Here is a 12,082-nt window from a genome sequence, read left to right as displayed (position 1 = left end):
GTTGCTGTGATTATCAGAGACTGAAACTTCAGGTCTGGGTAGTGTAAGATATCATTAATCTCTTTTTTCCATTTCTCTTTTAGATATCAGTTTTTCTTGCAGGTGAAGCAAGATGTCCTTCAGGGCCGGCTGCCCTGCCCTGTCAACATCGCTGCTCAGCTGGGAGCATATGCCATCCAGTGTAGGTTCCACTAAAGCATATTGAGAAAAAAAATGTGAATGTTTCTTTTTAAGCAAGTTTAGGTACTAAAGTTCTTCTTATCAAGTGATATTTTCCTAAAAAAATATTTAGTCAAAATTCAAGTTTTAATCAGTGTCCTCTCAGAAGAGCTAAAAGTGAAACCAGTTACATATCCCTTGTAATAGGTCACATTGGAGTTTTAGTCACAGGAACAGCATTGATTCTTAATTAGGTGGAGTGTCTGAAAAGCCCTTCTAGTCTACATCCCACCTGAGTTTTATTGATCCCCCAAGCTGTTTTGTCTCAGAGATCACATTGCTCCCAGGCAGCTGTTGTGAAGATTCCATGTGGTCAGATGCCAGTGACCGTTCAGGGTGTGGCACACATGTGTCACTCATTGCGCTTCAGCTCTTGGCATCAATATGGCAACCATGTGGGGGCAGCTCCACACTGCATTGTCATTTTGGAGGCTGAGGATGTTTCCACTTACAAATACTGAGTCCTTTCTAAGAATGAAGCCAGGGATGGGGGCAATGAGACAGCATTTTCCTTGCCTTTATGGCATTTCCAGTTCAGAGATGGTGTGGAAAAAAATGTCCTAGGAAAAATGGCACATAGGTGAACTGGGTTGGACTTGGAAGGTGGATTAACATAGGGAGGAAAACTTTAATAAATGTAATATGATGAGCTTCTGGTTTGATTTTGCTTCTTTGTATAAACTAATATACAGCATTATGTTAAATTTCCCTGACCGCTGTTTGGGGCATATACATTTTGATTCATATGCTCTTGATGCCTTTTTCTGAGAGGATATGTTGACATCATCATTGTTTTTTGCCTCTAGCTTTTCTAATATATGCACAATAAATTCTATTTATGCCATTTTATTTCATGCAACCTGGTAAGAATAATTGAAATGAAAATGATAATTATAGTCTTTCCGAAAGCAAAAATACAGAACTTATGTTCTTAAGACAAGATTTTATTTATACCGTTCATATATACTCACCAGTCATTTTTTATTAAAATTAGTTATGTATGAATTTATTAATAAGACATTTGAAGAAAATTTTTTGGCATTATAGGAATATTTTTGAGTATTTTTAGGAATATTGTTCTAAAGTGGAAAAAAATACAATTTGTTTTTTAGCTGAGCTTGGAGATTACGACCCATATAAGCATACTGCAGGTTATGTGTCAGAGTACCGGTTTGTTCCTGATCAGAAGGAAGAACTTGAAGAAGCCATAGAAAGGATTCATAAAACTTTAATGTAAGAATCACATTTTATTAACTATAGTCAACATGCTGTACATTAGATCCCCAATACTTCATTTTATAACCAAAAGTTTATATTCTTTAGTCAGCATCTCGCCATGTCCCCCATCCCCAGTCCCTGGCAACCACCATTGTAGTCTTTGTTTCTATGAGGTTGGCTTTATCAGATTCCACTTCAAATGCTCTCGTAGTGTTTGTCTTTCTCTGTCGTATTTCACTTTGAGTAATGCCCTCAAGAACCATCAATATACTTGAGAGTTGCTAAGAGAGTAGATCTTAAATGTTCTTACCACACGAGAAAGAAATGTAATCGTGTGACAAAATGAGGGTGTTAGCTAACCCTATGTTGGTAGTCATTTTGCAATATATAAGTGTATCAAATCAATACATTGTACTCCTTAAAGTTGCACAGTGTTGTATATTGTATTTGATATACAACCAAAGCTAGAAAAAAAATCATGTCTTATGTTACATCATCCATTAAGTATCATCTTTTGCTCTTGGTAGTCTTAAGACAAGTTTCTAGAATGATAAATTCTTCACATATGCCTTGAACATTCTAGTATTTTTTTCTTTTAAGTTTTTTTTTACTGCTTATAACACTAAAATGCTCATAGAAAACCCAAGTAACTTTAAAAATGTAAAGGAGAGAGTAAATTTCAAAACCTAACGTCAATGTATTTTTGATTAATGGCCTTCCAGACCTCTCTTTATGCATAAATTCACATAAAGAAAATTTATTTTGTATAGATTTATGTATGTATGATTTAACATTAACGGAATCATTCTGTATATATTGTTATTTTGCAATTTGCTATTTTTTCAGTCATCAGTACCTTGTGAAATTTATTCTTCTAGTTATAAGTATATTTTAAAACCACAGAAGCCTTAATGTATTCTGGATTGGGTCTGTCTTAAAGATGTAAATTCTTTACAGTTATAAGCAAAGTCCTATTCAGTCTACAGCAATGAATCTGGAAATCATGATGACACCTTGGAGGGTATTATGTTAATACCACATGCACTTCTGAGAATATACACACTCCCCTAGTAGGATTTTCAATTAATGGCCTGCAGCATTGAAGTTATAATTTAATTATAGTTATTTTGGTTAAATCCTCTATACTGATTAATTTTGCTTTATTCCCTCTTATGTAACATTCCCTCTTGAATTTGCTTGGTTTCAGATCTATTATAGTCAAGAAAAAAAAAAGTAGAATTAATCTGGTCAACAAAAAATGTTTGCCTAAAGGATCTGTTTCAGTGAGTAGCAGCAGAAGTCAATTGCTGAATTGTAATCAGAGAAACCAGGCTTTCCATCTTGTATTAGCATGCACCAGAATGCTCTTAAGCCTGATTATAGAGTCCTTCATTTTAAGGTTTCCCTGAAGTGGATGCTAAGAGAGTGCCTCTTATAACATTATGAAGGGCAGTGTGTTTGGCACATTCTGAGAATACTAATTCCAGGAGTTTCAAAGTACAATTACATTTTTGAAATTATCAAGGAGCTTTGGGTAAAGGGCCTTACATGTTTTATGTGATGGTATTGACAGTGTGACTGTTATTTCTAAGAGAATAAAGCTTGATCAAGATTTAGTAGCTTTCTTGTGTCTAATTTGTCATGAACATTCTTTATAGATTTCAAAATTGAGGTGTATTGCTGGATTTTCCAGGGTACCATGGCTGAAACTTTGGATGCATCAAAGCAGGATTTATTAATTAAAAAAATTCATAGCTCCTTTTGTTAACTAAAAATCTGTCTCTCTTACACACACACACACACACACACACACACACACACACACACAGTTCCACTCATCCATGGAGATTCCAGGCAGATGCTCACACTCATTAGGAATGAATACCATTTATGTAATTATCACCAATGAAGATTTTGGGATGATTTCTATACTTTGTATTAAGAAAATGACAAGTATTCTTACAATTTATAAATATTAATGTATTTTCAAACTACATACGTAGTCAGGAGATGCTGAGTTAGGTGTTGGGGAGAGACCCCAATTAGGTGTTGGGGAGCCCATTCTCTTCTCCCTGCCCACTACTATTCTCCTTTTCCTCCTCATGGAGAGCTGCTGGTGCATGGAGACGTTTTACTCTTTGTAAAGGATATATTCTTTAATTCAAGTGCTTATATTCTGAATCTCTTTGAGGGTTTCTGAAACAGAATTTTTAATATATGCTGGGACATTGGGATTGGCTATAATGAGCAAAAACAGATTTGGTAAATGAGTGTAAAATTTTGTCACCAAGAAGGCAAGGGACTTCTTCAAATACTAAGACTTAAGTTTGCATTAGGACAAAGGATTATTTATTTCTCCAGTGAATATGGTGAAGCTGGTTCTCATATCCTGTAAGTGCAGTACCTATTAGTAAAGTAAGGCTCTTTGTTTTTATGCTGGGTGTAGGGGTCAGGCTCCTTCTGAAGCAGAGCTGAATTACTTGAGGACTGCTAAATCTCTGGAGATGTATGGCGTTGACCTCCATCCCGTCTATGTGAGTAACATTTAATTAATACGAGATATTTTAAGCTGATGACATTTTTCTTAAAAAGTCACCGAAACTCCCAAAGGAAAGCTGTAGTCCTGTTGTTTAGCAAGCAGATGATACTTTCTCATCTGTTTTTCGAACACAAAGCATCTCTTGCATGGATTAAACCCTAATGAGTTTTGCTTAAAAGTCTGTGATTATATTTCCATGTGTAGAAAACAATTAACTGGGCTTGAAAACACAATCTGGATAACAGCTCCATAGGGCTTAGCTAAACGTCAAAACAATTTAAAATTGGTCTATAATTGATTGTATGAGACAGAAAACAGGAGGATTTTCCAAAAATAGATTTTATGACCGAAAAGCATTCGTGAAATCCCTTACCAGAAAAGTAGCCTTTAGGCACCAGTGTAGGTGCGGGTGTTGATGGTTCTATGTTGGATGTACAGGTTCTCTCGATATTAGGGTTACTGCTTACTATAGTTATCACCACTGCATTAGAAATGGTTTTGCAAATTTTCTTTAGTGGCCGATGAACACTGGCTGAATATAGACAGAGTTTATACTAAATCTGTGTTGAGTGTTCTGGAGCCATGTCTTAACCTTGAAACCATTTCTCAAAGGTTACCAATTGACAGTTTTTTGCCTGTGAGGTTGAAATGCCATTGCCTTTCATTTTGTAAGAGTTGAGTTAGCAATAGTCCAAATTTGATGATTTGAGAAAATGAGCCACGTGCCTTATTCTTTCCACAAAATGAATTGCTCAAGATTTTCTATAGACAAGGTCAATTAAATTATGGAATGTGATTTTTAAGGAACCCTGATTAAACTTACCATAATGCAATTAACTCATTTATGGATTCATTTTGCAATACTCGTTTGCTCGTCAGAGTTTCCTAAACCAAGAAATCTTCTCGTTTTCTTCGTAAAAAGTTAGAAGCACCTCTGGGTATACTGTTAGTATGGCAATAAAAGTTACATGTTTGGGTCAAGTAGTAGTTTCTTGATATTTTAGATTCCAATCTCATTACATCATTACATGCTCTATACTACTGTCATTTAAGAACACCTCTAAAACTTAGTGGAATAGTTACTGTTTTCCCTTCTAGCCACATTAATCATGTTGAGCTTTTAGTTTTTTAAGAAATATATAGCAAGTGTGTAAAAGAGAGAATCTTCTGAAAAATGGCTCTGCTTTTGTGTAATGCTTATCCTAATTCATATACACTTTTTTTGTGGATGGTACGAGTTTATGGCAAATGAGCTGGATTCAGTAGAATCTTCCATACATTCCTCTAAAATTGAATTTTCAGAACTGAAAGTGGGCAACAGCTGGGATTCTGCAAAAATACATGAGTTGTCTTATATTCTTGGGAGTATGACTTTACAGGCTGTTATTTGACCTTAGAGTAGAAATACAATTCATACAGACGTATGCATGTCCTTCATTACCCACAGTGTTTGTGACTTTGTCATTTCAGAATCTCATTTTCTTAATTAGGATTTATCATCTCCTGGAAATTGAGGGTCTTCAGTCTTTACCAGAAGAGATGTATTTTTAACTCTTTTGAGTAGTAAAGTCACAAATGGAAGTAGGAGGGAGCATGATAGAAACATCAGAAAATCCAGGTGTGTGCCTGAAGGCAGCTGCCTGAAATCAACTTTCTGGAGAAGGGTGGTGGAAAGCCAGGTTTCATGATTATCTACATCTAAGAATAAGATCGAGATGAGCCAACCCTTGGGAAGGAACTCTTGATAGAAGCCAGTGGTTCTCAATCCTTGGCTGCACAGGAGAAATCACCTGGAGTATTTATGTATTTTTGATTCCTAGGCCCCTTCATTACAGATTCTGATTTAACTGGTTTTGGTAGCACCTGGGCATCAGCATGTTAAGCTGCACAGGTGATTTCAGTTAATGTGCAGCCAGGGTTGAACTGCACTGTAGGTGCAGTGTGGGGTGAGTCGATCAGTGGCCTGATTGGTAGTCCAGGTTCTTTTAATGAACTGAAGTTCTAAGTATGAATATACTAAGAAAAATTTTCATTAAAAAATTGAAAAAAAATGAGCAGCAAGCTAGCTATTACCATAGCTTAGCTAGCTTTCTAAATTGATGTCTTTGACAAACTGGACCCAATATTAATACAACATATTAAGTTTGTATGGCCAATTACAGTTTGACAAGGAGCTATGACATGAATACATTCATGGGTAATAGGCATATGCTTGTTTTTGCAGGGAGAAAACAAATCTGAGTATTTCTTAGGATTAACTCCAGTTGGTGTTGTTGTCTACAAGAATAAAAAGCAAGTGGGGAAGTATTTCTGGTAAGTATAACTTGAGGGCAGAGTTAGTATTAAAATTATATGCTGTATATACTAGGCTTATGGGGCTTACTTGTCAGTGAAAACAGGTACGTTTCCAGTGGTTGATAAATAAATGAGTAAAACTGGGTATACATTTTCTCCCAGTGCATCTTAGTATGTATTTTCTCTGTAAATTTTAGGTACTGTGATTCTGGACTCTCTTGTCCATGCAAATTATGTGTAGTAGGATTTCCTATCCATTCCAGTGTATGCTGGTGGGCTGTGGGCCCAGGACTACTTTGAGTTCTAACTCTAAATGCGGGAGGCATTTGGAGGGCCTGGGAGCCTGTAGCCCTACACTGTGTCTGGGAAGGCAGACTGCTGAGACTTTGGGGATTCCAAGCTTGTCTGTATCTACTGGAGAAGTACAGGAGAATGAAAATGGAATTTTATTTAGGAAAGTGTCCAGAGCAAATGACATACAGGGAACTCTCTACAATTACTGGAGCAGTATATACAGAAACTGAAACGAGCCAGTCTTTTCCCACTGGATACTTCTCTGAATTTCTGAAAGATTAATTCTTAAAAACTACACCACCACTACCATCTGCTTTGTTTTTCAGGCCACGGATTACAAAGGTTCACTTCAAGGAGACACAGTTTGAGCTCAGAGTACTGGGAAAAGATGTAAGTTTTTGTTGACTGCTCAGCTTCCCTTAACTGAGGAGAGAAGTCTTATCTGCTCGTTGAGAACTTAAAAATCATTGTGAAATAAAACTGCCATGTTTCTTCAGCTGCAGCCACATGGAACCAGGTTAATGGACTCATGTGCACAACTTCTTCTCAAGGAAGGGAAAGGGAAGTGAGTAGAAATGAACGAGTTGATTATAGAGGAGTGTCATTTTAGTTTTAGCAAAAAGAGAAGAAAACCCTTTCTAGGGCACAAGAGAGAAGAGGAGGTGATGATCATTATTAGAGTAGTTTGCTTCGAAGTACTGTCTATGAAGGTAGGATTCATCTCCTCAGAAGCGTGCAACCTACATATAGGATAAAGAGTGTCCTCATTTTGTCCCAGGGTAAATTAAACAACCTGTAGGGAGTAACACTTCTATTCTCTCTGGCATGGTGGATAAGCCAGATGGGAAATTCTGATGCTTTCAAAGGAGAATGTAAGGCAAGGGTGCAAAAATATCTTTGCCCTGCAAGCTGGCAGTGTCCTCCAGGATTGTTTGGGTCACGGGCACAGTATTTAGCAGAGTCTGGAGGTAGCTTTTAAGCAGCGGGGCCAAAAAAGGCAAGAATGTGAAAGCTTCCTTTTAATCTACCTGTGAAAAGGGTGCTCCCTTGAAGTGCGATTACTCTAATTTGTATTTATGGGATAAGTTAGTGGAAATACGATGTACGAGAACCATCCTTCTGTCTCTTTGGTAGTAATTTTATGTAGACCCAAACCCTGAGTGGATGCATTGAATGGATTTTCTGAGGAGATTCTTTTGTAAAAACGAGGCAAAGAAAACCTGCGCTTCTGCATCTGCACGTTGAGACACGGGAAAGGAGTGGCCGCTGCCTCAGGTGCAGCACGGTACCAGGCAAGTCCTCCCACATAGCAGGTGCCTGCTCAGGATTTGTTGAACAATCTGTGAACGGATGGACTGAGATTACATACTGTCAAATCAGAAAGCCTGATTTTTCTAGAAAAATACAGCGGTCCTTCCCTGAACTGTGTGACATGCTGCCATTTATTGATAAAATTAAAATTGGATTTTGAAATGAGTTTTAACTTGTAAGGAGGGAAATTCCAGATTAGATAAAAAAAAAATGATAGTCCCAACACCTCATCATAGTTCTTAGCAGCCTAGTTTTCTTCAGTTCCTGATTAGACGCATCAGTGATAAAAGATGTGCTGTGAGATTGAATTAAAGTCATCCCCAAAGTAGAACAGCTAATTGGATAGTAGGGCTACGTGATTTTTTTCCCTGTCCTGCCACTGGTTTCACAAGAACTAATGCAAGGAATAAAGTCTGTTCAATACGTTGAAAATAATGTTTCACGTTTTTAAGAATATTATAAAATAATAAGACTTTCTGTGGAAGCATTACTATTATTTATAGTCATTTTTCCCCCTCATACCTGTTATTTTCGTGAGTGAGGTCCTTTGGTCAACTACTTTTATGTTATTATTAGAGTGCCTTAAAATGTCTTCTGCCTCAGGATAAACATTTGTCAAAGTGTCAGCTAACTTGAACTTCTTACTTCTTAGATTTTTTCATTATTAGGTGAAAACAAAACAACAAAATTGATAGTTTTCATGTTATTTTTTTAATGGCAGTGTCATGGTGTGACCTTGTTTCCTCCCAACCCCGCTTTGCCTCAGTCCATTCTGCAGCTTTGAAAAGGAGTGGGTGTGGGGCACCTGGGTGGCTCAGTGGGTTGAGTGTCCAACTTTGGCTCAGGTCATGATCTTGCAGTTCGTGAGTTCGAGCCCCACATCGGGCTCGTTGCTGTCAGTGCGGAGCCCACTTCAGATCCTCTGTCTCTCTCTCTCTCTGAAAAAATAAATAAACATTAAAAAAAAAAGAAAGAAAAGAAGAGGAGTGGGTGTTTGGGTGTCGCCTGAGGCACTGCGTGCTCCTGGTTCATTAGCCTAATGTCACCAATCTCTTACGGTGAAGCAGGTCATGTAACTCAGGCTTGAATCACAGGGATTTTTTTTTTTTAATAGGACATTAATTTAACCAAAGCACTCCTTTTCCTGAGCGTTCTTGCTTTGCAGTCTTTCTTCCCTCTCCACCTGGGTATGTCTGTGAGGAATGATTTACATAATGGTGGAATTAAGCTGATTATTATGGAGACCTAACTGTAATCATAGATTATATATAAAAACCCCATGAAACCCGTCACCTGGAACAGTAATCACAACCAGCTCGCAAAATGGTTGAAATGCTTATTCTGGTTTTCTGCTCCACTGGTCCAGTCAGAGACTTAACTCAGTATGTTCAGCGCTCTTAGGGCCAAATTCAGACATTCAGTTCCCAAAAGATCAGCAATGTCCTACAGATAAAAGATTTTTCCTGTTGTCACACTATGCCACTAACACTGTCCAACTCCACTTTTTAATATTAACAGTGTCTACCAAAGCACATTATCATATCTTAATAAATATAATATGCTAACACATAGTATTTATTCATACATTTCTTTGCATCCACAAATAACAGTCTCATCTTTCTCAGATATAACCTTAGTGAGTTCACTGATTCAGATTTGAGAGAGGAACAAACACTGGTTTTGTAAAACTAAAACTAAAGTGTGGTTTTGTAAAAATTTAGTCCTCTGACAGATTCAGCAGGTAATTATAAATACTTCTGTGGATTAGTTAAGCTTCCAAATAGGTACTATGGCTTAAATAATACCTCTCAGAAAAATAAAAACTTTAAGTATAAAGGTCTTCCATGATGATTGTAGAAAATCTGGGAAATATACTGTAAAGAAGAAAATGAAAATTACCTCTTAAAATTCAGAGGTAATGATTATTATTTCAGTACAAGCCCTTTCAGATTTTGCTCTGTTAGCATGAATGTGTAATATACATATATATACACATATATATGTGTCATCCCCTACGTGGTTCTATACGTGGGTTTTATACTTAATTTCATATCATAAGCATTTTTCTTTTTATTTCATTTTTTCATATGTGCCTACACAGTGTTTGATAATGTGTTTTACTGTTTTATGTGCTTGACCTTTTTTTTCTTAATGTCGTGGATCAATGTTTTCCTCCTATTGTATCTTATAAACGTGTTCTGCTGGTAGAGGTGAAAGCTGTGGAATTTTATTTTTATCTCAAATCTGGCTGTTTTGCTGAATTCTTGTGTGTTAGCCAAGAGTTCTTAATTTTATTCTCATAAATTTTTGTAGGTATATAATTTTGTTGCTTGCAAATAAAAATAATTTATTTGCTCCTTTCTGTTATTTATGTTTCATATTGTATAGTGTTGGTCGTAACTTACAGAAGAGTGTTAAGTGATCTAGTAATATAAAGCACCTTTGATTGGTTTCTGATTTCAGTGAAAATACCACTGTTCCACCACTTATGTGTTAGCTCTTGGTTTTAAGAACCAAGTTATGAGAAGTTTAAATTTTTTTAAGTCTATTGTCAAATGGTTGCTGTTTACTGAATTCCTTGAGGGCAAAGATTGTTGCTTGTTCACCCATTGACCACCTAGTGTTTATTTTCAAAATCTAGACAAGGAGCACCTGGCTGGCTCATTTGGTAGATCATGTGACTCTTGATCTCGAGGTTGTGAGTTTGAGCCCCACATTGGGTATAGAGATTACTTAAAATCTGAATAAAATATTATATTATATTATATTATATTATATTAAGTTATATTATATTATATTATATTATATTATATTATATTATATTATATATAATCTAAATGAGAGAGGTTAGTGGCTCAGACCAGGGTAGCAACATTCAAGGTGCTGAGAAGCTGTTGGATTCTGGATTTAGCTACATGGTTGTGTAAATGTGAGGAGGTATGAGAGGAGTACTGGCGACTTACAGGTGTTTGGCCTGAAAGGCAGGAAGAATGGAGCTGCCACTGAAGTAATGAGGGCTTTGCATAGAGCAGGTTTGGGGAGGAAGGTTAAGACTTCCTTTTTTAATATATTGTATCTGAGATATCTGTTAGACATCTAAGTGGAGACGTTTAATAAGTGGGTTCTATAAGTCTGGAGTTTGGGACCAAAGTTTGGGGAGAATATTAAAATTTAAGAATCATTGACATATCCTGGTATTCAGAGCCAGGAGACTATATGAGGTCACTAGGAGAATGAGCATAGAGAAGAAGAGGAGGAACCAGAAAAGGAAGCTGAGAAGGAATAACGAAGGAGATAGGAAGAACACTAATTGTATTTAGTTTTGCCAGCTAAAAATCATGTATTACATGTCAGATGATGCTGATATGTCAAATAAGATGAGGACTAAGAATTGACTGCTGAATTTAGGATTGTAGGAGGTCATTGATAAGACAATTTTCAGTGGATTGAAGAGTGAGCTTTAACTCAGCAGTTCCACTGTTAGGTCTGTGCACGCTAGAGAATCACAAGGGGCGTGTATCTTTACTGTAGCGCTTATATGAAAGAAAAACCCTAAGAGGAGTCCGTTATTAGGGGAATGACCACCACTGATGCATGCTAATTAAGGAAAAACAAAAGAGGTAATAGGAGTAGAATTGGAGAGGGTGAGTATAGACAACTCTTTTGAGGAGTTTTGGCACAAAGAGGAACAAATAGGAAGATGGCTGTCAGGGGAAGCTGGTCAAGAGGGTTGGTTTTGTTTTTTAAGTTGGGAGAAATAATAGCACATTTACACTCTGATGAGGATGAACCAATATGCAATGAACACTTGACAATGTTGCGGGGAGAGAGAGAAATGCTGGAATGATACTCCTTAAGTAGACAATAGTGGATGACAGCTAGTGTATAAATAGAGGGGTTGGTTTTAGATGGCAGCAAGGACAGTTCATCTATGGTTAGCAGGCAGGAAGATAGAGCATGGGAATGTAGATTAGGGTAGCTGGTTAGTTCTCTTAGGATCGTTCTGCTTTTTATTTTGAGGGAACTAGGTATCAAGGTCATCAGCTAAGACTGAAGTTGGGGAGGAAGTGGTGGGGGTCTGAAGGAAGCAGAGGTATGAAATAGTGATTTTGAAGAGAAAATAGACAAGAGACATGTAGTTTGATGATAACCTATGATAGCATGGTGATACAGAGGGTCCTGAATTTAAAATGAGCCTACCACACT

The 12,082-nt window shown here is 37.0% G+C and overlaps 1 protein-coding gene across 3 annotated transcripts in view; it reads left to right on the top strand.

Annotated features, from left to right (window-relative positions):
• EPB41L4A (erythrocyte membrane protein band 4.1 like 4A) overlaps positions 1 to 12,082 on the top strand; it is a 263,653-nt gene that overhangs the window by 163,093 nt on the left and 88,478 nt on the right. For all 3 annotated transcript variants that reach the window (XM_049647720.1, XM_049647721.1, XM_049647719.1), the window contains 5 exons: positions 84 to 181; positions 1,332 to 1,452; positions 3,884 to 3,971; positions 6,201 to 6,289; positions 6,892 to 6,955. In XM_049647720.1, the coding sequence (XP_049503677.1) occupies positions 84 to 181; positions 1,332 to 1,452; positions 3,884 to 3,971; positions 6,201 to 6,289; positions 6,892 to 6,955 (460 nt within the window). The remainder of the gene's footprint in view (positions 1 to 83; positions 182 to 1,331; positions 1,453 to 3,883; positions 3,972 to 6,200; positions 6,290 to 6,891; positions 6,956 to 12,082) is intronic.

The sequence above is a fragment of the Panthera uncia genome (genome assembly GCF_023721935.1).
Source record: "Panthera uncia isolate 11264 chromosome A1 unlocalized genomic scaffold, Puncia_PCG_1.0 HiC_scaffold_17, whole genome shotgun sequence".
Lineage (NCBI taxonomy): Eukaryota > Metazoa > Chordata > Mammalia > Carnivora > Felidae > Panthera > Panthera uncia.
This window is presented reverse-complemented; position numbering and strand designations above follow the sequence as displayed.